Source organism: Rhinolophus ferrumequinum, chromosome 13 (assembly GCF_004115265.2).
Source record: "Rhinolophus ferrumequinum isolate MPI-CBG mRhiFer1 chromosome 13, mRhiFer1_v1.p, whole genome shotgun sequence".
Classification (NCBI taxonomy): Eukaryota; Metazoa; Chordata; class Mammalia; order Chiroptera; family Rhinolophidae; genus Rhinolophus; species Rhinolophus ferrumequinum.
This window is the reverse complement of record NC_046296.1, coordinates 18,062,633-18,089,766: the sequence shown is the minus strand read 5'-3', so window position 1 is coordinate 18,089,766 and position 27,134 is coordinate 18,062,633. Positions and strand designations below refer to the sequence as shown.

At 41.7% G+C, this 27,134-nt stretch overlaps 1 protein-coding gene across 1 annotated transcript; it reads left to right on the top strand.

The window, feature by feature from the left end:
• Nucleotides 1-850: 850 nt before the first annotated feature.
• STAMBP (STAM binding protein) lies at nt 851-26,891 on the top strand. Its single transcript, XM_033124366.1, has 10 exons — nt 851-924; nt 2,805-3,022; nt 12,140-12,215; nt 12,503-12,598; nt 13,732-14,098; nt 16,030-16,154; nt 17,047-17,184; nt 24,006-24,118; nt 24,738-24,837; nt 26,234-26,891. Exons 2-10 carry the CDS (start codon nt 2,820-2,822, stop codon nt 26,288-26,290), a joined length of 1,275 nt encoding a protein of 424 aa, XP_032980257.1. The 5' UTR covers nt 851-924; nt 2,805-2,819; the 3' UTR covers nt 26,291-26,891.
• Nucleotides 26,892-27,134: the final 243 nt, after the last annotated feature.

Genomic DNA, 27,134 nt, shown 5'->3' with positions numbered 1-27,134 from the left:
TCCAAGTCCAGTTTTCAATCTTTAGTTGCAGGGGGCACAGCCCACCATCCCATGTGGGAATTGAACCAGCGACCTTGTTGTTGAGAGCTTGTGCTCTAAGCAACTAAGCCATCCGGCAGTCCCGAGAGTTAAACTTTTAAACTAAAGCATACAGTTTCAGAGTGGTGACATACAAAGTCTCCTGAGATAGGCTGACTAGCTGGCTTGCAGGACTCTTTCAGAAAAAGGCTGTGTGTATATTCATACATACATACATCCACACACAGAATGTGTCACTGTTTCTATTTGGTGTAAATGACCATCTTGTCCTGGGCACAGGGTCAAAAACTGTCATACAGCTCTTTGTGACCCCATTGCTTTGCACAGTGACCCTTAGAAATTAAAAACCCATTTTTCAATCAATTTTGGTGTTCTGACATTAAGAGTTACTCTTTGTTCTTTTCTACGACATAAAATTGATTGCCTAATACCCCAGGCCATCAATTTTGTGTAGAGAGTAACACAAACAAGCTGAGATTTTCAGTTTTCCTTTCCCTGATTTAGAAACCGTGGTTAGCTTGGCCAGGTACTCCCGATCAGCAACGCCTCCTTGAATGCTGGATTTGTGTGAGTGCGACAGAGGCGCTATCTGATAAGAACCCCCACCCAACCAAAATAATTCTAAAAACACAAGTTAGTTTGGTCATTGGTTCCTTCAACTATTTGGTTCCTTCTTCCCTGTTGATTTTTTTTACCAAGATGGCCGCCGGCGAGCTCTCTCCTGATTGGTCAGATTTTCAGGTGGCTGTTCTAGCCCTGCTCCCGCCCCCACCCTCCCGTTCCCTAAATTCTTGGACGTTCAACCAGTACAGACCAGCGGGAGTGGGCGGGGCGGGCGCCGGATGTGACGTTCACGGAAGCTACGAGTGCCGTCCGCAGGGACAGGTGGGGAAGGGTCCCGGGAATATGGTGGGGCCGCGACGTTGAGCGTGGTCGGACTCACGGGGAGCAGCCGTCGTGAGTGTGGGGCTTGCAGCCTTCGCCTCCCTCGGGCCCCTGCCTGGCCCGCCGCTCGCGAGGCCCCTGGCGGCTCCGGTCGCCAGCCAGGCCCAGCGCGTCCACGCCTCTCGTACTCGAAAGACCCGAAAATCTTGGATGATTTTTGCCCGGGGTTGGCAACTTGGGCTTGAGTGTCTCAAGAAGGGGGCCTCAAGCAGTTGTCAGGAGGTCCCTGTCCGCTGCATACGCCCCCTCGGCTCATTCCTGCTACTTCCTTTGTCCTCTGCATCTTTCCCCCTCAGCCCTTCACGACATCTCCCCGTCCTCCCCCTTATTTGCGGAGGCTCGCCTCCCCTGTGGAGTGGTAGTCGGCCCTGTAGGACCCGGCACCACTTGCTGGCCTCAGGAGGGGGCTGCATTCTCGACCCAAAAGATCCTCTCCCGAGAGGTACTGAGGTGCAACAAGCATCCTCGGCTTCAGTTAGCTTTAAGGGGCCCTGGACTGAGTCTACTAATTAGACAACTTGAGGAGGTTTTAGATTTCCTAGTTGCTTTCTGAGCCCCTAAAAAGGCTTTGTGGGAGATGGAATGCCTCTGCATCCCTGGTATTAGCCACAGCTATTGTACTGTTAGCGAGGATGTTTTAGAAAGAGCGTGGTGGATGGAGAAAGTGCGACCTAGAGATAGAACTGTCTCTGAAGGAGGGGTGAGAGTGGAGAAGCAGGAAAGGAGTTGATAGACAAATGGAACTGAAATGTGAGGATTTCTGGGCAGATCAGCATCCTGACTTAAGCAAACAATCTGTTTTGGGGAGGAGTAAGATTTAAGACTGAAAAGACAAAAAGGGGCCAGTTGACATAGGGCCTTGAATTCCAAAATGAATTCTACCGTAGCTTGTATGTTCTAGAGCGTGCTGATTGGGATGTGCTGTGATTCAATGTGTATTAAATACCCAGACTCTTTTTGGAAATGATGTTGAGTGATATCTAATTAGAAGCTGGAATGTGACTCCCCCAGCAACACTATCTAGAAAGATTGTAGAATTACTGCAGTTTGAGACGCAGGGAGGGAAGACTCCCAGGTTTTTTGTTGGTTTTGTTTTTTGCTTTCAAGTTACCTTGTGCTCTTTTGTTATTCAGAGAGTGCTTAGTTTTTGAAGCTAGATTTGAGTAAATTGTTTTCGAGATCTAAATTCCTTGCCCTGATATGATGAATGATGAAACATAGACTGGAGTTGTGATTTAGTGAGTAGAGGTAAGATTATGAGCATTCATTCCCAGACCAGTTCCCCTAACTAACCTTGTGCACAAATATGAAAAAGTACACCACAGAAAAATATCAGTTACTCTCAGATTAAACAAAAATATTAAACTTGAAGTCAGTTAACGATCATCATCAAAGTTCGTTGAGTACGCTCTGCCAGGTACTGGAGTGGATGGAAGTGGGTAACTGGGAGGAGAAATAATGCAAAAAATATAAGGTGCTGTCCCTCCTTTTCTAGTGCTGACAGCAAGGCCACCTAATGACGGAATGATTAGCATGAAGTGTAGAACTGAACCCCTTGTGGCCCATTATAATTATAGTCCTGTATCACCTGATCGTGGGTTTTTGAGTCTGCCAATCATTTTATCATTGTGATACGGGCTTCCTCGAGGATCTCAGCCTTCTTGTGGGACAAGGACCTTACTTAATATGAGCCATAGCATATGGTAGTTTTCATGTCTTCATAAGGTAGAGGTTTGTGTGATAAACACACAATGTGCTAAGTTGTACTGGGATGATGTGGGCCATTATGTTGATGCCATCTTTTTTCTCTTCTGTTTCAGAACTTCTTGGTCCTGATGTCTGACCATGGAGATGTGAGCCTCCCTCCCGAAGACCGGGTGAGGGCTCTCTCCCAGATGGGTAGCGCAGTGGAGATAAATGAAGACATTCCACCCCGTCGGTACTTCCGCTCTGGAGTCGAAATGATCCGAATGGCATCCATTTACTCTGAGGAAGGCAACATTGAACATGCTTTCATCCTCTATAACAAGTATATCACGTAAGACACCTCCAGTTTCTTTTTTCTTTTCTGGTGACCTATGATGCCTCACTCCTGTGCTCATTTATTTGCCAGAATTGCTAATGCTAGAGAACTTCACAACATCATTAGCATTAATCATTTTTGCCGTCAGCTTTTACATATTAGCTGTCCTTGACATTCAAAGGCATGAGTACTGAATGTATTCTTTTCATGACTCAGTCATTTCATGAGTAAGAGACCTAGCTCTTTGGATTGTGCCCACGTGGCCCAGCTGTTAGGCAAGAGTTGGTGGTTAAACTTCACATGTTTTGTATGGATAAATGTTTTTCCAGTCATCTCTCATCTATCAAGGCAGCCAATCATAGGATTAATATTGAAGGCTTTGCAGAGCCAAAATTCCTCATCTGTACTTATTTTGTAGCAAACTGAGTGATTCAGGAAATAGTTTTATTTTTCTTAGCCTTTATCATGATCATGCGACTCATCAAATAAGAATTGACCACCTACTGTTTGTGTGGCTCATTGGAAGACCTTTCCCTTGAGTTGTTTAGCATCTTAGCGTAGGCAGCAAAAAATGGAAGATTTCTGTATAATTAACAGGGAACACCTCCTAAAGCCTCAGTGATAAGGAAATGATGTGTGTGATTTAAGAAAGGAATAATGTTAAGGGCCTCATTTATAATTCCTAGTCTTGTTCTTTCATAATACCAGGACCTTATAAAAAAATAATAATTAAAATGTATGAGTGTGGCTCTTACTAGTTCATAGAGTATTTCACCTGCAGTGTTTCATGTGATCCTCACAGTTCTGTGTGTACTGATTAGTGCACACCATCTTGCCGTGCTGCAAGTGAGGAAACAAACTCAGGGGTTAGGGATATGCTTTGTTCCACAGTTTAGAGTGACAAAACCCAGACTTTCCAACTCTTAATTCAGGATTCATTCTAGACCATCAGTCCTGTTCTTTTTGTTTTCCTTTTAGTAATGTTCTGTGAGTTGAGTCTTGAGCATAATGACTATTTTTTTGATTATTTTTTATTATTGGTTTTTGAACAGGTAACACATACATATGGTGCAGAATTCAGAAGGTACAAAAGGGTATAAATTCTTAAAAACTAAGTCTCCCACTACTCCTCTGTTCCCCCAAACCCTCAGTTACCTTCCCCAGAGACATTCACTCTTAATTTCCCATATATTCTCCCAGAGATGATATATGTATATTAATTGTATCACAATAAGTTTTTGATCACATACTACTCTAAAGCAGGGTATCTGTCTCAGTGTTTGCATCACTGACATTTTGGGCTGAATAATATGTGGGGACCATCCTGTGCCTTGTAGGGTGTTTATCAGCATCCCTAGTCTCTACCCACTAGCTGCCAGCAGCACCTCCTCCCCACCAGTTGTAAAAACCAAAAATGTCTGCAGGACTTAACGTAATGTTCTCTGAGAAGCAAAATTGCCTCGGTTGAGAACCAGTGCTCTAAATAAAAGTAGGTGTTAACAGTGGACTCCCTAGGATTCATATTGTAATTTTAGAGAGGAGAAAACGGACCATTGTTGTCTTTTTATTTTTTAATTTTTTTAAGTTTAGAAGTAGTGCCTGTTTCCTCAAAGATCTTGCATTTCTTCCATGCTGTCACACCTTGTCATGTGCCCTTAATGTTGATAAAGTTTCATAGAATTATAATTACTTTCAGCCTCTCCTTGCTGTTTTGAGTTTTTCATTCCTTGGCACAGTGAGTGCAAATTTTATTTTCCTAAGATGTTTCTTTGGCTTCTAGCCCTCTCTTCATATACTTTGCTACTGATAGAAGTAGTATTCTTGTATACTTCCAGTAATCTCGTAGATAGTTCTTCCAGAATGAGACTCAGAAGCATAATTCTTTGGGGAAAGTTCAGTAGAATCCGGGAATGACTCTACCAGATGTTTTCTGAAGGGCCCTGTTGCCGCACATAGAAAGTGCTTTGACGACAAGGACCATTTTCGTTCAATAAATATATATTGCGTATACTCACTATCTACTTGGCAGTGCGCTAGGTCCTGGATATATGGTAAGTAAAATGGCCCATGCCCTTATTGGTGTACCTTTCTAGTTCTAGGAGAAGACAACAAACAGTAAACTAATAAATATGTAGTCACAAAATGAGGAAAGCAACAGAGAGAGTGCTGTGATAGAGAATAACCAATATCTATTTTAATAGAGTAGTCAGGGTAAGGTCTGTCTGAGAAGATAAGATTTAAACCAAGACTTGAAGGATACAGTAGCGTTGGTCATTGTGTTTGGAGTGCAGCAGGTGAGGAGGGAGAATGACTCCAGATCAGGTCAGAGAGGCAGGCAGGGCGGAATCATTCAAAACCTTAGAGGTCACAGTAAGGAATTTACATTTTATCTTGAGAGCAATAGAAAGCCATTGAAAGTTTTAAGTGAGACTGTAACCTAATCTTACATTTTAAAAATATAAATTTTGGCTGCTGTGTGGTGAATAGTGGAGGGAGTGTTAAGAGAAGGCAGGGATATTAGTTAGGAAACAGCGGTTCAGGAAGGAGGCTGGTGGCTTGAAGGCGTGTGGTGGCCTGGAAAGCAGCAGATGGATTTGGTGTCCGGGCAGTAGAGTACATGGGACTTACTTATGGTTTGGGAAAGAAAGTGGTATCAAGGTTAATCTCAGGTTTCTGCCTTGAGTAACTCAGAATGTGGTTGTCCATTTACTGAGATGGGGAGAGTGGTGTTGAAAGGGGTTGGGCAGGGCGTAAATTCAAGGGTTCAGGTCTGGGTTTTTTGGACGTTAAGATGTTAAGTTTGATTCATGTGAGACATCCCAGTAGAGATGTCCGGTAGGAGGTCGGATGTTTCCATCTGAACTCAGAGACATCTGGGTTGGAAACACAAACAGAGGAGTCCTCAGCATACAGTGGTTTTGAAGCCATGAGAACCACTAAGACCTTCTAGCACAGAGGTTCTTCCTCTGGGATCCAGAAACCCCACAGGGGTTCAGTGATAGAACTCGGGGTCCATGGATTTGGTTGGGAAAAACTTATTATGTGTACTACCTCTACCTGAAATTTAGCATTTCCTTCCATTTTTAATATAGGCCTCAAATGGTAGTAGTATTAATGATATAGGCATATCTTAGAGATATTGAGGGTTCGGTTCCAGACCACTATAGTAAAGCAAATTTTGCCATAAAGCGAGTCACACAAACTTTTTGTTTTCCCAGTGCATATAAAAGTTATGTTTACACTATACTGTGGTCTGTTAAGTGTGCAATAGTATTATGTCTAAAAAACACTATGTGCATACTTTAATTTAAAAATACCTTATAGCTGAAGATTGTTAACTATCATCTGAGCGAGCCTTCAGCGAGTTGTAATCTTTTTGCTGGTGGAGGATCATGTTGATGAAAATCCAACATCTGCGAAGCACAATGAAACAAAGTATGCCTGTATTTGTAATTTTGTCACCAATAGAAATCAAGATACTTCATATCACATTACAGTTGTTGCTGATATCTCAAGGTAGCATTTACACTTATTACTACTTCAGAATTACAGTGCAGAGCTAGTAAACCCATGACTAGATCCTGTTTTTTAATGCACTAACAATTCATTAATAAAGAAGCACACATCACAATTTTTTGTATTTTAAAAACTGTATTTTAGCATTGGTTTCTTTTGTGACCCTTTGTATTATTGTATGTTATATCTTTAAAAAAAATTTTTCTGAGGAGGAGTCCATCGGCTTCACCAAATGCCAGAAGGATCCACAGCCCATAAAAGGATAAAGAATCCTTGTTAATGAGACTATAGAATGAGAAAAGGAACCCAGGACTGAGCCCTGTGCTTGGTTAGTGGAGGGAGGGCCAGCAAAGGAGACTGTGAAAGAAAGTTCGAGAGGTAGGAGGAGGTTCAGGAGAGAGTGGTGTCTTGGGAGCCAAAGAGACCAGTGTTTACAAGAGAGGAGCCATCTGGGTCAGATGGGTCAAATGGGTGAGAATTTGGGTTTGGCAACATGATGTCATTGGTGATTTTGGTAAGTAATTTCACTAGGATTAAAGAGACACTAGATTAGGGTGTGTTGAAAGGTGAATGGACAGCAAGAAAGTGGAGACAGTGAGTATATGACAGCACACTTTTTGTGAAGGGCCACATAGTGAATATTTTCGGCTTTGCAGGCATTTAATCTGTCACAACCTCTACTTTGTAGGGTGAAAGCATCCGCAGACAATGAACGAATGAAGTGGGTGTGGTTGTGTTCCAGTGAAACTGTATTTACGAAAACAGGTGGTGAGCTGGATTTGATCCACTAGCCGTGGTTTGCCAAGACCTGGCATAGACAACTCTTAGTAGAAGTTTGGATAGGAAGTAAATAAAGTGGAAAAATGAGAAAGTAATTGCAGGGGGCCAAGGTGGACATGAATGTGTGGTATATATTTTAAGATGAGACATTATAGAGCATCTTATTTGCTGATGGCAAAGATCCTGTGGAGGAGAGGCTGGTGTTACAGAAAAGAGAGAGTCTAATGGTAGCAGTAAACTCCTAAATAGGCAAGAGGGGTAGGATTAAGAGTACATGGATTCTTAAGACATTGGTGTTTTTCTGTGACGTAACGTTACTTTGAGTGACAGATGTTGCAGGAAGGAGCGTTCTTGGCTTCACGCAGGAAAGAATGCAAGTGTGCGCCAGACAAAAGAACAGAAGTAGTTTATCGTGAGGGAACCCACTCCACAGGCAGAGTGTAGACTGTCTGTAGGCAAGAGACAGCCCCATCCTCCTCATGGCTGGGCTTTTCGTCATTAAGCTTTTTAATATGGGAATAAGGGGAAGAATATTCTTATTAGTTCTCGGAAGGGGTGGGTTTTTCCAGGAATTTGGGATACACCTCTTTTTTGTCCTTATATGGTCCTCTCCAGAGGTGTCATGGAGCAGGTGGGCATGTCGTTTAGCTTGGAGATGTATTACAATGACTGTATAATGTGGCTGGAGGTTATTCGGAGGGGACTCTTGCTATCTCGGTCTTGGCCAGTTCTGGTTGGTTTCCTTGTCTCACTTACTGGTCCCGGTTAATGGTTTTCTTGGAGGCCCTACCCCCACCCTATCTCATGAATGTTAGTGTTAACAGCAAGACTATATGGGGAGTCTGTCCCTGTATATAGTTCCACTCATAAGACCATTTGTTATGATGAAGTAGGCCTGGAGGAGAGTTGAGTGAGAAGGGGGGTGGGATGTAGCAGCCTTTTCACTTAATTTGTTAGATTTAGGGTTTAATTTGGGACTTCGTTGGATTGACTTGACCTGGATCAATCAATGTAGCTACCTTCATTTTTCTTGAGATATCCTCAAGACCCTAATTCTGATTCTGTGAACTGACAAGTCCTAAGAGTAGGAAAACAGCTCTAGCTCAGTATTCTTGGTCTGTTTTTCTATTGCATTTTGCTTGGTCTATTCCTGTCGGTAACAATGGCTCCGTTTGGCAATTATTAAACTGAAGAGAGAGGCAGGAGGAGGGCAGGCATCTACCTCACCACTCCTCTGCCTCCCCCACCGTTGGGAGTCATTGTTCTAGACCTTTTGTGGATCCTTTAATTCAGGAGTTTAAAAGGCATGTTTGTTCTTTTCCCTGGAGCAGTTCTGGCATCTTAATGATCTCCAGCACATGTCCCCCCGCAGAGCTTTTCCCTGCTGCAGGAATGCTTTGCCTTTTGCAGACCCCAGTATAGAAGGATCTTCCGCAGATGAAAGCAGTACATATTTTCATGCTGAGCACAGACAATAATCCAGGCAGTAGATTCTTTCACAGCTTTTTATGGTCATTGACTAGGCTACATAGAAAGGAGTTACAGAGGACTTAAGCAATTCCTGTCTGGTGAGTGAGCCTCCTGTAACACAAACGTGCTTTCTGAAAATGGTTCGTCACCTGCACTGAAAATGGCCACCTAGGATTGAGGCTTATAGGCTAAAGAGGGTCTTCGTCTGTGATTATGCTTATTTTTCTGACTAGCTTTTTAAGATTGGAAGAAATGAGAGTCCTTAGTACATTCATGTTACATAATTTCTGCTTAAATTTTTTAATTGGTTATTTTTATACAAAATTAATATTTGCTCATGGTTAAAAGCATTTTTTTTTAAACAACAGCAAGGGAAAAATTAAAGTAAAAAGCCTCATCCACCAGAGATAACCACTGTTATGTGTCTTGTGTGTAGAAGGAGATGTTTATGCCCATGCAAGCACGTGGGCTCACATTTATCCCTTTTCCTTAAAGCATGAATGAAATCATACAATATATTCTGTTCTACAACTTGCTTTCTTAACAGTCCTACCTTTCCGTGTCAGGACGTCCTGGTTTATCTCACTCCGCCTCAGGGCTGTTTCTTCTGCCTGGAACCGTCTCATTCCAGACCTCTCCATGGCTCCCTCTCTCCGCATCCTTCTTACCTGTTGCCTTTCCAGTGATACCCTTAGCTGCCTATCTAAAATCTCAGCCCCCCTTCACTTCCTGTTCCCCTTTCCTATTAATGACTTTTTCTTGTACTGATTATATACATAATTTTTGTTTTGTTTATTGTCTGTTCCTCCACTGTCATGTATACTCTCTGGGGAAGAATTTGTGACTGTCATTCATTGCCAAATCCCCAGCCTGTACAATGCTTGACCTCATAGTAGATGCTCTATAGATATTTGTTGAATGAATGAATAGGTGATTATGTTTTTTATCACATTTGAGTACACCATAACTTATTAAATAATCCTCTATTGATAGCCACTTAGGTTTTCAGTTTTCCCTGCTTTTGTGAACAATGCTATATTGAATAGTCTTATACATATATCTTTGTACTATTGTGTAGGATAAATTCCTAGAAATGGAATTGTGAGTTTAAAGGATATACACATTTAAAATTTTTAATATTGTCTCCCCCCCCGCCCTCCCCTAGGAAAAAAATATTATCAAATTATATATAGTCTTGTTAAGAGTGTGTAAGGACACCCATTTCCCTACATTGGTTATAATCAACCTGTAAGCCTTTTCTAATCTGATACATGAAAATGGTATCTTAATTTCAATTTCTTTCGTTATAAGTAAAGTTGAGTACCGTTTCATATACTTATTCACCTTTTGTATTCACTTTTCTTGTCTTTTTTTCTTCCATTGTTCTGTGAGGTTGTTTGCCTTGTGTTTTTGCCAATACATCTTTGTTTTCGTACATTTCCTCTCTCCAGGCTGCAACCAGATCTAACTCCAGAGAACAGTATACACCTGGGCCACAGCTCTTCTATGCCTAGAACGTTTCTAACCCTAGTATTAACATTTTCACGTATTCTTCTTGCTCACATGTTTTGTTTGTTTGTTTATGAGTATAAACAATCACGTAAGCATGTAGTAGATGTTAGCTGTGTACTAGGCCCTGTGCTCAGCACTTTATTTCTTTATCTCTTTAAGCATCACAGCAACCCTAGCAGGTGGTACTATTTTCTGTCCGTATATATAATTTATACCTATAAAGAAACCGAGGGATGGTAAGATTAAGTAATTTGCCTGAGGTCACGTGGCTAGTAAATGGCCGCGCCAAGATTTGAGTCTGGGCAGGGTGGCTCCGGAGCTTGCCCTCCTAACCACTAAGTTCTGTTTCCTCCAGGATGGGAAGGGGGTTATGTTGCCCATTCTCTGCTTTCAAGAGACCCTTCTGCCCTTGTGTCCCCATCCAGAAAATGGACAACAGTTGTTGAAACAAGGAAAAGGTATTCACGTGCACCTTGGTCTTTAGTGCCAAGGTGAGAAAGTTACTGAATTATAAGTCTCTTGAACGTAAGAACTGTGTCTTATTTATCTTAATATCCTCTTAGGACTCCATGGTTGAACAAATAAATCTGTACTTGTTTTAAATATAGATGTCAAGGAAACTATTTTATATCTTTTTCATGAACTCAAAGGGAAGGTTTTTAGAATCATTTTGATTTTAGAATTCCTCCCTGCCTGAGGGGTCTTGTCAGATTGTATTGAAATATAATTTTTACGTGCCAGATATAGAACTGAAAGCGGAGGTCTAATTTATAGAGGCTTTGTTTGAGGGTGGGGAGATCTTCTTTTCCCCTTACCGAGGCTACCTCCTCTGTTTCTCCTTCCCAAGGGCAGAAAATGGAAAAGAGTCAGTCCCAACTACAGCAGAGTATTTTAGGGCCATGGGCCAGCTACCCTCAATTTACTTGTTTTGGGTCTTAACTTATATTTGTTACAACTTAATTCTATTCAAAGACCCCTTTGTTCAGAACCCTTCCAACAGTTGTGAACTTCCCAGGAGCCATCAGGAGGCAGTGTGCAGCAGTGCTTAAAAGAGTAGACTCTGGAGCTGGCCTGCTGGCACTGAAATCCTGGGTTCACCACTTTGGGCTCTGACAAGATGCTGGACTTCCACTTGTTTGGGGATGGCCCCAAGCAGACGTCCTAAATGTTAGAGGTCTGGGAATTGAGTCAGTTTATTTTTCCCACTGAGCTTGACAGCCAAGGACAAGAACTGAAAGAGAATATCTAGCACGTACGTTTCTCTCAGCACTTTTCATCAGATCTCATAGTGCACATTCCACATGTAATGTGCACATATTATGCACATGTAATGCATGTACTGTCTAAGTGCTTAATATGATGCAAAGAGTATTCTTCTTTGAAGGAACACAAATCCCAAAAGAGAAAAAGCCAAAGTTAAAGGTCACAGAGGAGGAGTAGAAGTAGAACGTGGGTTTTCTTTTAGCTTCCTGCCCTTGGCTGCCAAACTGTTCTCTGAAGAATGATTTGTGACAGAAGCCCTTTCCTTTGAAATTTTGTCACCGTCTCAACAAGAAAAGAATCTCTTTGGAGATACATTTTTGGGCACAGGATAGGCTTTTTTGTTGTTGCAGGAGTCTGGTGCTTGCTGCTGCAGGCCTGCTTTGGGAGTAGAGGGAAACACTCTGTTGCTCTTTACAGGGTTAGAGATGGTTGGGGGACCTGGCCTGTCTGAATGTGCCTGTTATCCCTCCCCTGCACATCTGGAAACCCGTCATGCAGTGGCTACGGTATAAGGCAGTTGCATTCCTTCAGCGTCTTTTGGACTTGTGGACATTTTCCTTGTATCATAATCGTTCTGATCTGTCCCCTTAGGCTCTTTATTGAGAAACTACCAAAGCATCGTGATTACAAATTGGCTGTCATTCCTGAAAAGAAAGACACATTAAAGGTGGGTCTTCACTTTCACTGTTGCCCATCTAAAATTTTCAAAGCGGCACACACTAACTGCAAGGTAAAAGTGGTACTGTCTGCATCTGAGCATCAAATCCTGCAATAGGGTATGAGGCCGTTTCACCAGCTCAGTATGAAGTAGCAGGTATGGTACAGTAGTGGGCTATTTTAAATCATATTTGGAAACATTGTTGCCATTGCAAATTTGACATGTCTTTTTTACTGTTCTACTTAATTAGCTGGGAATTGTTCTAATGCTCAGTTTTGTGTGTGTGTGTGTCTCAGAAATTAAAGGAGATTGCATTTCCTAAAGCAGAAGAGCTGAAGGCAAAGCTATTAAAACGATATACCAAAGAATATGCAGAATATAATGAAGAAAAAGTAAGTATATAACAACAACAAAAAAAGGAAATCATTTTGGTTTCTTAGGCTGTGCCCTGTGATTATAATATGATATTTCTGCAGATCCTTTGATTTTAACGTGATGCTTTACTTTTTTTTGGCAAAGTCCAGAAACTCAAAAAAGTAAAACACAAGTGTTTAGGCTGAGAATTTTAACACAGGTTTAGCCTGCTTGTCCATGAGGGTAACTTAAGGGACAGAAAATCTATTGCTTGTCTGCTGTATCTAGAGCGAGAACCTAAGAACTATGAAAATTCTCACTAAAACATAGGTTTTCAGATCAGAGAATATGCCGGATTTGACTCACATTTGGTTATACCTGAAACAGGCTGTACCTGTTTGAAATAATTGACTTTTTAAAAGCCATTTTCAAATGATTCTTGTTAGAAAGAGTCAGCTCTGGCACGTGGAGAAACTCCCAAGACACCGTCAGTGCTCTGTCAGCTGTGAGTACACGCTGCAGGCACTTCCGCCTTATTTTGTAGCTCTGCCGAGCTCTGTTAGGGACTCTGGCGGTGGGAATCAGCAGAGAGGTGAACAGCTACGAGGCATATGTTTCTAAGGCATCCAGTGAGTGAAAACCTTAATGAAGGAGATTATTACTTGCTATTTCTTGTTCATTAAAAATGTCACTCTGTGTTGAACTGGTCACCAGAAAAATTTCGGAGTTAATATTCCATAGAGACCCCCAACATAGCCAGTCTAAGTTTGGATTTGGTTCTATTTTATAGACTCACTTGGGATATAGAATGTATACATGGCACGGATAGAGAATAAAACTGTATGATACCAATTATGAGGTGCAGACAAAAGTTGCATCAAGAGTTTGGTCAAGAAGAAAATGCTTTAGTTAGAGTCATTGGGAATGGTCCTAAGAGGATGGGACTCGAACTGCCCTTGAAGAATAGGTATGCAGTGGCTAGATGGACAGGAATGGCCACTCTTCAACGTCTGGAGAGGTACCGAGGGAAGCATGGATTCTGTGTGGGGAAATCAGGCCAGAGCAGAAGTACATTTTGGGAAATCTCCCCCTGAGAAGCCTTGTCCTCCTGTGTAAAGGTGTAAAGTCGCCTGACTGGAGTGTTAGCCTAACTCCTATTCTTTTCTTGTAGAAGAAGGAAGCGGAAGAATTTGCCCGGAACATGGCCATCCAGCAGGAGCTGGAAAAGGAAAGACAGAGGGTAACACAACAGAAGCAGCAACAGTTGGAGCAGGACCAGTTCCATGCCTTTGAGGAGATGATCCGGAACCAGGAGCTAGAAAAAGAGCGCCTGAAAATTGTACAGGAGTTTGGGAAGACGGACCCCAGCCTAGGTGGCCCTCTGGTGCCTGATGTGGAAAAGCCCTCCCTAGATGTGTCCCCCACTGCACCTGTCGCACCCACACAGCCTTCCGACTGTCATACAACTGTGAGGCCTGCCAAGCCACCTGTGGTGGACAGATCCTTGAAACCTGGAGCACTGACCAACTCTAAAAGTAGTGAGTCCCTTTGCTCACGTCCTCTTCCATTTCAGCTGCAGCCAACAGAGTGTCATTCTAGGCCATTCAGCCTAAGATTACCCCCACGATTCCAGTCATTAGGCTCTGGTCACAGAAACCCATTTGATCAATATGACCATCCGACCACGTTGCCTGTACTATCAAAGTGGCCTTCACTTGAACCATATCATTTACCTGAGCCCAGGTCGATTTTCAGAAGCACGAATAACGTCCTTGAAAATCATACCCTCAACTTTGAAGGGTTATACAGAGATTTGAAATGTTCAGAAAACTAGAGACCAGTGTTGGCCTTTTGTAAAGGAAACTTGAAATTTATCGTACCACTTTGCAATTTAACCACTGACTTTCACAGTAAGCTGGGGGCCAGGGGCAACTGAATTGTGCTTGCCCTGAAAGCATTCTGATCCTTACGGAGCTTAGTCGGGAAATATATCGTATATAGTCGGTGATAATTCAGTCTAGCCCTACAGCCTATTGACAGTCTTGCCTCCCCTCGCCAGTGATTGACCATCTGAGAAAATAACAGTAGCTGCAAAATGATAAGAATACCTTGGTTATTTGAATAGATCTTTTGGTGTAGGAACAAGCTTTCAAGTGGTCATTTAAGTAAGTTAGCTTTGCTGAAGATCCACTTAAAGAGACAATGTAAGAGTGGGCAGGGGGTGCTGGACCCTGACGCCTGGCGTTGGGGTTTCTTCCCCCGTGCCAGCAGTCTTCTATCTTACTACTGTTCCTTCACACGTCTTCACTACTCTGGTCAAATTGAGCTCTCACATTCCCAGAACACTTCCTGGACTATCTGACCAAAGAGGTCTGTTAACACTTGCCCTGAACCTCAAATCTCCTTTCTGTATCTCTGCCTTCCCTACTTTTCTTCACATTTTTCCAGATCTCCTTCCCTTCGATCAGATTAATTCTGGTCTTAAAACTCCTAGAATTCTTATCATCTGTAATACAGTTGAAATCATTACCTAAGAGTGTAGTCATTTATCAATAACTAGATTTTAACTTCTTGCAGGTTAGGGCTTGAGTCTTATTCCTATTTGTGTTCCCTGTGGACTGAGCACAGTGTCTACTTGGTATGCACTTGGTAAGTGATTATTGAATTGAAAGGACAGGACTGTACCAAAGCTTAATTAGAATCTTCATATCCCGTCCTTAGACTCCTACGTGACTCTTTGGCTCCTGCTCTGACGTTACCTCTCCAGCTTTTTCACTTTTTCTTTTTAATGGAACTGCGACTGTGAGCAATGCTCCCTGACTTTAGCCTGCTGGCTCTCTCACAGGGTTTCTCCCCAGTGTTCAGGGCTGAGTCCACTGTTGGCATCTGAACCAGGTGATGAGCTGCTTGGTTCATGTATGACTTTTTTCAGGACCAGAATATTTTTCTTGTTTTGTTTTATCACTTTAACTTTCTTCTAAATGAACTAACTTAGAGGTAAGTAGGTACCCAAATTACTTTCTGTTGTCTAGAATATATCCTGGTTTATTTCTTTGAAAATCATACTCTTTGATACTCTTATCTGAGAAAAAAGAGAGATTTAAAATAAAAATGAAAATTTAGTTGAATGAGATTATTTTTTAAATCCTTTGTATTAGATGGCGACAGAATTTCTGAATAGCTCAGAAACTTCTTTTAAGTAGTAGTTTATTCTTGTCTTAACTTGAATGATTAAAGCCTCTTTTCTTTTCTTGAAATAATGTACTCCCAACAGCTATGGCCAGAGGTTAGAGAAGAGACTTGATAGCCCTCTCCTCTTGCCATTTAGGTTGAGAGTCCCACTCACTGCCTGAAATTGGTGTGTGGGGTGAGCAGTGATTTGGCATTGCTCTCCCAGGGCTGTCAGCTCTGAGTCTGCTTGGGGAGGCTTTGCCCGTGGTCTCAGATTGTTCCCCTTTCTCCACTACAGCTCCTACAATCGACGGACTGCGCCACGTGGTGGTGCCCGGGAGGCTCTGTCCACAGTTTCTCCAATTAGCCAGCGCCAACACTGCGCAGGGAGTAGAGACATGTGGAATTCTCTGTGGAAAACTGGTAAAAAGAAACACTTCCCTGAGCTGAGACTGCTTCTTCCCCCTTGGCCTCCTGTGAGTCAGAGAAGATGTCCAGAGTCAGTTACTCTTTGCACTGACCCCTCTGCTGAAGGGACCGTGGACAGCAAAATGCAGTATCCCTTTGAATTTGGTGACCCTGTATTTGATTGATTTTCAGAGTCCTTTGATTACTATTGAACTGATTCTTTTAATGCTACTAGTAAGAAATACCTAATTCTAAACTTCATAGGAAGATCCAGTCATTACCTGTGTATCACTTTTCGAACACCTTCTTTAGGGTAGGACCTGGGAATATGAAATATGTAAGGCACAAAGCATGTGTCCATAAAAAGTACCCCAGCACTTTGGAGAGATGGGAGCTATACACCAAAAGATAAATAGCATGCTAAGTAGTGTGTACAATAAGAGCACTAGGAATTTTGAGGAAGGAAAGGTCATTGAATGGAGCCACTTACAGAACCCATTACTAATTGCTGAATGAACAAATGGGTGAAGTGGAATCGCATTAGGCTGAGTCTTAACGGAGGAGGAAGACTTAGAGGAGCAGTGAAAGGGAAACTCCTTTAGACACGAGCAAAGGAAGAGAAGTGGTACTGCACATGGAGCTTCTCAAGAAACACGAGTAGATGCATTTCACTGCAACAGGAGATTCCCAAAGGTCTGTGGGCATCTGTGGCTTTGCAAGCACCCCCAGGCAAGGCACATAAACAGGGAAGTTGGCGAACCCCAGAGGTGAGGGGCTCAGTGAGCAAGATGTAGCCTGGGGTAGGAGGGGCCTTCACTTATACAGATGTTTACCTTTCCACTGCTGTGACAGAAGGAGGTTGCATCAGTGCCAGGGAATTGTGACGAGCTGTTTTCTCCTTTGGCAGATGAGGAATGAATTTACCATCACCCATGTTCTCATCCCCAAGCAAAGTGCTGGGTCTGATTATTGCAACACAGAGAACGAAGAAGAGCTTTTCCTCATACAGGATCAGCAGCGCCTCATCACACTCGGCTGGATTCACGTAAGCAGTTCCCAGCTCTCCAAGGATTAGGCTCTTCTTTCATCATGTTATAAACACACTGCTAGTTGCTTTCTTTGAGCAAAGTGAATCATATTCAGATTATTTAGATGATTGTTTTTCCCCTCCCTTGGATGCAGACTTGATTTCCCTAGCATACTTGATTATTTATACTCCAGTATTGACTGCTGGGAACTACTTAGGGCTTTGACATTTTTTTTATGAAAAACTTTTTTAATGGAAATGATCCTTTTTTTTGGCAAATAGTAGGGGTTTTTTTTTTTTTTTAGTTTCAGGTGTGCAAAACAACATAATAATTAGACATTTACACCTCTCACAAAGTGATTTCCCCAAGTCTACTACCCCTCTGACATTGTACATCGTACATACCGTAGCTATTCCAATACCATTGACTGTATTCCTTATGCTGTACTTTATGTCCCGTGACTATAAATATATATATATTTAATTATAGTTGACATTCAATATTAGTTTATGTTAGTTTCCAGTGTACAGCGCAGTGGTTAGGCATTTGTATAATCTGTGAAGCGATCCCCGATAAGTCCAATACCCATCTGACACCCTACACAATACCCATCTATAGAATCTTTATAACATTATTGATTATATTCCCCATACTGTATTTCACATTCCTGTAACTATGTTGTGACTACTGGTTTGTATTTTCCAATCCCTTCACCTTCTCTCCCACCCCCAACCCCCTCCCATCTAGCAACCATCAGTTTTTTTTCTCTATCTATGAGTCTATTTCTGTTTTGTTTGTTTGATTCCACACATAAGTGAAATCCTATGGTATTTGTCTTTCTCAGTCTGACTTATTTCACTTAGCATAATACCCTCTAGGTCCATCCATGTTGTTGCAAGGGTAAGATTTCATCCTTTTTTATTGCAGAGTAATATTTCATTGTATAAATGTACCACAATTTCTTTATCCAGTTGTCTATTGATAGGCATTTTGATTGTTTCCATATCTTGGCTATGGTGATTAGCTCTGCAGTAAACAGGGGTGCATGTATTTTTTTGAATTTAGTGTTTTGGATTTCTTTGGATAAATACTGAGAAGTGGAATTGCTGGGTCATAAGGTAGTTCTATTTTTAATTTTCTGAGGAACCTCCACATTGTTTTCCATAGTGGCTGCACCAATTTGCAGTCCCACCAACAGTGCATGATGGTTTCCTTTTCTCCACATCCTCGCCAAGACCTGTTGTTTGATAACCATTCTGACAGGAGTGAGGCGGTATCTCACAAACTCGTTTTTAAAGTACCAGTTTCCCTGGAGTGTGAATGGTGTTGGGATGCTGGCCTAGAATATATGTGGACATTGACTACACCTTCATACAGATAATGTTTCTAAAAGTATGTAAGTCAAAATATTTTAAATTAGCCAAAGAAGTTAATTTAGTTGCTTGCATTTGATTTTTTTAAAGTAGCACATACCTTTATGTAAACAAGAAGGGCCACCAATATAGGTGATTTTTAAGTATCCGCATATCTTATGTAATCTTTTGGTAATATTCAGGTGAAATATAATTCTATCCCTAAAGATTATTTCTAAATTTTTCTTTCTATTCCTTTTCAATCCCTCACTGTCACAGACCAAGCTGCTTTTCATGTTGTGTGACAGGGTTACTTAGAAACAAGTCGGCTCATTTCTGGATTTGGCAAGATTACACACACTTGAATGTTAGAATTTGGTAAACACTGACCTGCGAGGCAGTCCCATGTGCCTCTGTCCTTTATTCAGCTTAATTACTGTTGTGCATCCCCCATTATAGCATATCAGGGATGAAAACTTGTTCCTTACCTGCCAGGGGATACAAATTTGAGTAAGATACGATTTTAGTCTCATTAAGGAGATTAGACTCACAGACAGACAACTCTTCCCGTAAGGCAGAATGTGCCAAGTGCCTCGAGCTGCACAGAGAGCCCTATGGAATTCAGAGGACGGAAGCATTACACTTCTTGTGATTTACTGAAATTTTGACAAGATGGGCCCAGGGAGAGTTCCATAAGGAAGGGAAAGCACTGGAATAGCAGACTGCATTCCTGCGTCATCATCGAGTGGTCCAGTTTGCTGGAGCTGATGGTTCTTATCAAGAAATGGTAATAGACGAGCTTTAACATGATACATTGGGTGGACAGGCAGAATAGTTCTCCTTTTTAATAAGTGGAGAACTCTTAAAGTCTTTTTGGTTTTTCGGTTTCTTTTTCTGTATTCATGATGACTTCTTTCTTTTTTAAAGTATAGTTGACATGCAATATTATATTAGTTTCAGGTGTACAATGTAGTGATTTGACATTTTGAGTAGAGCAGTTAATGATATGATCAAAGCCATACTTCAGAAAATGTAAAATAAAGGTAGTTTTAAGATAGGTCAAGGCAGGGAGATCATTTAAGAGATTAGAATGATGATAAAAATCTCCTAATAATGTGAGCTAGGGTGATGACAGTGCATTTGGGGGGGAGGAGATGAATGTAAATTCAGAGGATGTGGGAATGAGTAAGAGAGGATGATGAGTAAAAGTCAGTGATGACTTAGAGCTTTGGGGCCTGACTCATGGGAGTGGCAGTGATCATCTCATAGGCAGAAGCAGGGGCTCAAGGAAGAGAACTTACTTTGTACATTGTGTGTGCAGTTCTGAGCATGTTGAATTTAAGGCACTGGTGAGCCAGTTGGAGAGGTGGCTGGAACTTGGGAGCAAGGCCAAGGTAGAAGGAGATCTGGGAGACCTCTGCACAGAGCTGACCTTGGAGGCCTTGGAACTAAAGGAGAGTGGAGAGCACGAAGAGATTCACTGGCCCTGTGGGGCACAGGCCAGCCAGGGGGTTATAGGGAGTAGGCAGTTAGGAAGTGAAGAGACGTAAGAGAAACGTGAGGGTAGTGTTAAGGCACAGAAGCCAAAGGAGGAGGAACATTTGAAGAAGAAACTTCAGGATGTTAACTATGTCACATGCTGCAGAGAGCTCCAGAATGATGAAGACCTGGATGAGTCTGTTGGATTTAGTGAAATCACTGATGACCTCGATTTTGTAGGTTTTAAACAGTGGTGGGAGTAGATTATAAGGGTTTAAGAAGTAATGGGGTGGGGGGCGGTGGACCCCGACCCCGTGGCTCAGGTGGTTGGAGCCATGTGCTCCTAACACCTAGGTTGCCAGTTCGATTCCCACATGGGCCAGTGAGCTGCGCCCTCTACAGCTTAGATTGTGAACAACAGCTCTCCCTGGAGCTGGCTGCGGTCAGCAGCCGGAGGTCAGACAACAGACCGACTGCCTCAGTGGGGGGAGCACAAGGCTCATAACACCAGCATGGGCCAGGTTGCTGTGTCCTACACAACTAGACTGAGAAACAACGGCTTAAATTGGATTCGGGGGAAGGTGGAAAAAGGGGAGGAAAAAAAAGAAGTAATGGGGATTGAGGTTGTGGTGATAGTAAAATGCACACTAAGTTTTTGAAGAGCTCAGCTCTAAAGGAAAGATGGGAGGTGGATTAAGGAGTTGCCAGGCTGACAGAAAGGTTGCCTGATTTATGGTTTAGTGTGAAAGGCTTGACCGTGTGTTTTGCTTCAATTCTATTTTTTTGAAACCCTTTATATTTGAAATATATAAGAAAATACATAAACTGAATTACGAATCATTTAGCAAACATCTGTGTATACACGCTTGTACACACGGAGGTCAAGAAATGGAACGTTGTCCGGAGCCGCTCCCACTGCCGTGCACTGCCCAGTCACACTTCCTCCCAGGGACAGGTAATCCCTCTCCTGACTCTTCTGGAAATCCTTTGCTGCCTTTTCAGTTTTACCACCTAAATGTGTCTTCCTACATGCGATAGCTTACAGTTTTGCCTGGCTCTGAACTTTATGTAAATAGAATTATATAATATGTACTCTTTTTTTTTCCATTAGAAATACTTTATATGAAAGTAATAGAATAACTGTGTACATCATATGGCTGTGTAGCCATACATATGAATATTTTCATAAATCTTAAATAACAACAGTAGGTATTCATAGGTATATAACCATAAGTACATAATACTGCGTTTCCCCAAAAATAAGACCAGGTCTTATATTAATTTTTGCTCCAAAAGACACATTAGGGCTTATGTTCAAGGGATGTCATTCTGAAAAATCATGCTAGGGCTTGTTTTCCAGTTAGATCTTATTTTCAGGGAAACACTGTATGTATTCTTTTGTGTCTGGCTTCTTTTGTTCAACATTTTTAAGGCTTACGTACATTCTTGTGTGTGGCTGTCTGAGTATTTTCATTGCCCGGTGAGCCAGTAGGGGCAGGACAGATAGGTAATGTGGAGGTAGGAACGTCTCAAATCAAAAATACAAAAGGGGCGCTCATCTTCACGTGGGGGAGCAAACATGCATTTCTCAGAGACAGAATTGAAAGAAGAGAGGAAGATCCAGAGAGACTTTCGGGGTTATATTTGGGGAGGTTGAGGAAACTGGTTTTAGGTGACCTTGATTTCAGCAAGGTCGGAGTCTAGACCCATTCCCCCACGGGAGGGAGACGGGTTTAGGAACTGGAGATGGGGGAAAGTTTGAAGTAATTACTGTTTAGACTTTAGGTAGAACTTAGTCACAAATGAATAAAAGGATTTCTAATAGCAGTGAGGGCCCAGCTGGGAACAAATTTAGGGCCTAAATTGATATTTTTCCCCCATGATATTTCTGTACTATTCCTTCCTAACTTGGGATTATAAACAAACAAAAAGTATACCCAACAGTGTATTCATATCTTCCAATTGGCAGGAGGAGAATGCAAAAGATCAGCTCTTCCTTCTCCACCTTGCTACCTATTATACAAACCAAGTTCCCTGGTCGAAAGCTTTGTATGGTTGTGTATTGATCACAACTATTGTGTTACCTCCAACCCAATATTCCAGGCACGCCTTCATGTGGTCTCAGCCTGACTTAGCCAGCAGTGCGCTCCTGTGGCCGCTCCACTCCCGCTGAGGGCCCAGGCCGCCCTCAGCATTCACTCCCCTTGCTCATTTCCGTTCCTTTGGTGTATTGTTTTCTCTTCATAAAAATGCCTTCCTCTGTCTCCAGCATGAGGGACACAGTGGGCATAACTATGTTTTCAAGAATCTGTGAAGGTATGAAGTACAGTATGGGGAATATAGCCAATAATGTAAAAACTATGTGTGGTGTCAGATGGGTACTAGACTTATCGGGGGGAATCACTGCATAAATTATATAAATGCCTAACCACAGCAATGGTGCACCTGAAACTATTAAGAAAAAGTCAATAAAATAAAAATGTAAAAAGATGGAAACAAACCATAAAGCTCCTTTTTGGGGACATTATTAAAATTAAAATGTGAACTGAGCATTAGATAATAGTAGTGTATAAATATTAAATTTCATAACTGTGATAATTTGAAAAAAAAAACTGAGAAGGGAAGGAGAGAGAGAAGGCATAGTAGTTAGAGGGAGACAGAGGCTCAAGGCCAAGTTTTTTTCATTTAGTTTAACAGTTATTTATTGAGCCCCTGCTATGTGTCTCCACACTGTCTTTCTAGCTAACCCAACTTTAGATCAGAGGCCTAGATTGGCTTCTGTTGGCCTCGTTTGTTCCCAGTTAGAATTCCTAACCGTGGGATGAAATGTGCTGGCACGGGCCATTTGTCCCTCGCAGTCTATAGGATCATATTATTATCAGGTAGAAACTGTTTTTCCCTTGTGGTCACCAAAGTTGTTACCTGCCTGTGAGGACGTGTGTGTGGATTTCCTGTCAGCACTCAGCTACCACGTTCCTGTCCTGCAGCCCTCTTCCACCTGAGCTGCTCACAGCGTTCTGCGGAGTGGTGCTCCTCAGACAAGGCAGCACATGAGAATCATTTGGTGAGCTTTTTAAAAAAGAAGAGCTCCCTCTCAGGAGGGGTATTTCCAGGGGCGGAGCACAGCAGCCTGTGCTTTTGTCAAGCTCTTCAGGAGCTTCCTGTTTTGCACAGCAGATTTAAAAACACTGGTCAAGTACACGTATTTATTTTCTATGCTTTTCTGCAGTGAACAGTGGCGGTCTTTCCGAGTCATATTGGGTCTTTCTTTTCCCATTCTTGTTATCTAAGATCACACCCCCTCTATGATGAACATAAGTCATTATATAGTTGTTATTTGTATGCAAGGTATGTGCTGGATAAGACATTATATATTTAATTGAAAACAAATGAGAGAAACTGAATGCACATTTAGATTGTGCTTTAAGTGTTACCCTTACATTTCAATATCTTGGTCCTTTTCCTAAATAAGACAGTGTCCTTTGTGTGATTTAACTACCTGCTGAAATCCCAGCCACCCTCTGCCTCTCATATCCGTGGATGTTACGCTTTAACCAAAGGACAGGTTTTGCCACTTTTTCTTTTAGAGCCCCAGACTCATGCTTGACCTTTTAACGCCTCTATCAGGAAGAAGAATCATTCATCTAAGTGTGGTTTGTTAAGTCCTTGACTTCTACCATGTTGCAGTATTGGGCAGCATCTACCTTCTGTTCCATAACGGCCAACTCTCCATTGTATAGAGAGAGCTTGTGAGGAGCTAAATAAGTCTTGATGGTCAATTAGAAATTATAAGTCTCTTCACATACTCATGTTAAACTGTACTTATTTACAATGCTGGAAAGGAAGTTCTTTACTTATTATGAACTTCAGGTGTAACCCTCATGGCTGCAAATGGCTTTGTACTTGACAAGGCCGTTGTGCCAGCTGTTGAGAGCTATTTGACTCTACCTTCCTTCATGGCTGTGTATTCTCATGAGGGGGGTCTGTCACCGTTTTTCTCTTCTCAGACTCATCCCACACAGACTGCCTTCCTTTCCAGTGTTGACCTGCACACTCACTGCTCCTACCAGTTGATGTTGCCGGAGTCGATAGCCATTGTCTGCTCCCCCAAGTTCCAGGAGTAAGTACACAGGACGCGGCTCAGGGCATCACAAGGAGATAGTGGGGGAAAGCCTCCGAGGACAAGCTCTCTATTCTTAAGGCCTTGTTCTCTGTGAAATATGTAGATTGTGGTATTAATGGATTGTTCTAAAGTTCTAAAAGGATTGTTCTAAAAGTTCCTTTTAAGCCCCATATCCTGATAAATCTGTTATACTTATTTAAAAAGATATCCAAGCAATAATTTAGTTGCTTTTCTAAGAAAAGGACATATGAAATTTGAAATGTTTGATGTGAAGCTGTAGGAATTTTAAGAGATTGATGTCAGATTAGAGAATATCAAAGTGAAAAGATTATCTCAATGTTAACTTCTTTTTCATTCTTAAACCTGTTCTTTACTATGATTTCTCCCAGCAAAGTTAGTGTGGTGGCAGCAATGAGTCATTCCCTAACTCTGATTCCTTCGCGGGGAAGAGACCTATGAGCCAGAACACTTTTGAATCTGTCTCAAAATGAGCTCTGCCCTGTTGCTGTGTGTGTGTGTGTGTGTGTGCGCGTGTGCGCGTGCGCGCGCGCGCGCGCGCGCGCAGGATTGCAGGACCACCTTTGCTTGATTTTGGGCCTGATTTTTGTTATTTCAGAACTGGATTTTTTAAACTAACTGACCATGGACTTGAGGAGATTTCTTCCTGTCGCCAGAAAGGATTTCATCCACACAGCAAGGATCCACCTCTCTTCTGTGTATGTATCTGTGTAGGAGACAGCAGGGCTGTGCCTCAAGCAGGGAGGACAGTCAGGGCTGATGAGGTGCATTACACTTCCTGACCCACATAGAAGCCTAGCCTTGTCACCTATCTTTCCAAATCTTCCTAATAAGGATATAACGTGGGAAGCAGTGTGGGATAGGAGCTGTTAGGAGTCTTTGCTCTGCCACTTACGGACTGTGTGTTTTTGATTGGGCTACTTAACCTTCCTGGGCCTCAGCTTTGTCATCTCTAAGTGGGGATGATAAGAATACCTATTTTGTAGGGTTATCGAGAGGATTAAATGAAATAATGTACAGAAAGTACCTAGTGCAGTAAGGTGGCTTATTAAATGTTAGTTGTTTTTTTTTTTTTTTATCAACATCAGTTGCTAAGCCTATACTTCGATAGGAGATTTGAAATCAAAGGAAAAAAGCCACTTAAGATAGGTAAAGTATATTTGATTCTGGAGTTTTGCTTAGATAATAGGGATTTTTATAACTTTCTTAGGATGCTTTTCTCCCCTAAGTTGTATTCTGAGAATAAAAAGTTTCAGTTGGTGATAAGATCAGTATGTTTCAGTTTGCTTCTCAAATCCAATATGATTAAAAAAAAAAATCTAATATTATAGCATTGCTTTAGTCCATGCTGGCCATGGAGTATTATTATTGCTTTTGGGTTCACTGAAAAGTGACCAATATGGAAAAGGGACTCAGAACCTTGTCTCATAAAAGGAACTGGGGACGTTTAGAAGAGAAACCCCAGGGAGGATCTGAGAATTAACTAAGTGTTGGAAGAATTGTTGTATGAAAAGGTGTTGGGGGTAGTTCCAATGACTCCCAGAAATAAAACTAAGACCTCGTGGAATGACAGTTTTTAGCTGATCATGAGAAAGAACTTTCTGATGCATCTCTTCAAATAGGTTAGTCTGCCTTAGAATATAATAAATGTCAAAGTACCAGAATGTTGAAACAGAGGCTGCACAATCCCTCCAAAAGGCCGAGGTTTTCAGTTACGAAGACCCCTTTGCATGTCAAAAGTTATCGTTTCCCATGTGAGAGTGGGTGTGATTTATTATCTGGTTCACATAGTAACCAAAAAAAACTGCAATGAATTCAGCGGTTCTTTTAGATAAATGTATACTTTATGAATGATTCTAGAATATAGATGCATTTTAAAAATAAATGAGAATATATGGGCCCATGTTGATTCAGGCTAAGATAGGGATTGGCGAAAGTAATGATTTCCACACCCCTTACCATAACTGCCAGTTAAGTAAGCAGCCTGGCTTCCAGACTGGGAACGAGACTAGCCAGAATGAGTGTTTTAAGTAAGCAGTCTTAAAAAATGACTTTCCAGAATTTTCCAGGACTTTCCCTTTTTCCCTCTTGCAGAGCTGCAGCCACGTGACCGTTGTGGACAGAGCAGTGACCATCACAGACCTTCGATGAGAGTTTGACTCAGACACCTGTCAAGAACTATAAAACCGCATCAGTGTACTGTAGCCCCTTAATTTAAACTTTTCAGAAAGCTCTGAAAGCTGTTTTAGACAGAATAGAAAGTGAGTATCATCTGGGGGAGAACTGACTTTCCATTTCTGGCTTGAAAAGAAATAATTGAATATATATGTTTAGGCAAGTCTGGAAAATGGCACTATCATGCTAAAGCAACTTTTCAGTCTGCCTGCAACTAAAAAGTTAAGTTGAAAGAATGGTATAGTGAACACTTATATATTCTTTGTTCTCGAGTTACTAGTTAACAGTTTTTTTCTTTCAGCTCACCTAATTTCTCTGCCAACTTGTTTATTGTTTACCTTTGGACTAATTAAGGGCATCTATGCAGAAATTTGAAAGCCATTCAGAAAATCTTTGGGTTTTCTTGTGGTTTATGGCAATATTAATGAAGTTTATTACAAGGGCCAGGGACAGCTCAGTATGTGTGACCAAATGGTGAGGCTTGAAAACCCTGAAGAATGATTGTGTCAGGAATTATTGTTATTTAACAAATATTTCAGGATATTTTTTTCTCTACAATAAAATAACAGTTAACTTGTTTGTGTATGTTCTAGAGTGATCTGTTTGATCAAGCATTGTCTAAACAGGCTGACTAAAAGGTCTGGTTGTTTGGGGAAAATGGAATTTGAGATGTACTACCATCGAAGGTGTGTCCCAGTTCACTTTTAATTGTTCAGTGTTTTTTGCCTGCCTGTTGCCGTCGTCCAGGGCTGTGAAGTCACCTGTTCTTTTGGTGCTGTTTTAAGTGGGTCATCCCATTCACTTCCTCCTTGTGCCCTAA

Excerpts from the sequence above, each read along its gene's own strand:
- STAMBP (XM_033124366.1), top strand. The coding sequence starts at position 2,820 with ATGTCTGACCATGGAGATGTGAGCCTCCCTCCCGAAGACCGGGTGAGG. Across the intron at positions 16,155-17,046 it reads GAATTCTCTGTGGAAAACTG|ATGAGGAATGAATTTACCAT; the intron begins GTAAAAAGAAAC and ends CTCCTTTGGCAG. Across the intron at positions 17,185-24,005 it reads TCACACTCGGCTGGATTCAC|ACTCATCCCACACAGACTGC; the intron begins GTAAGCAGTTCC and ends TTCTCTTCTCAG.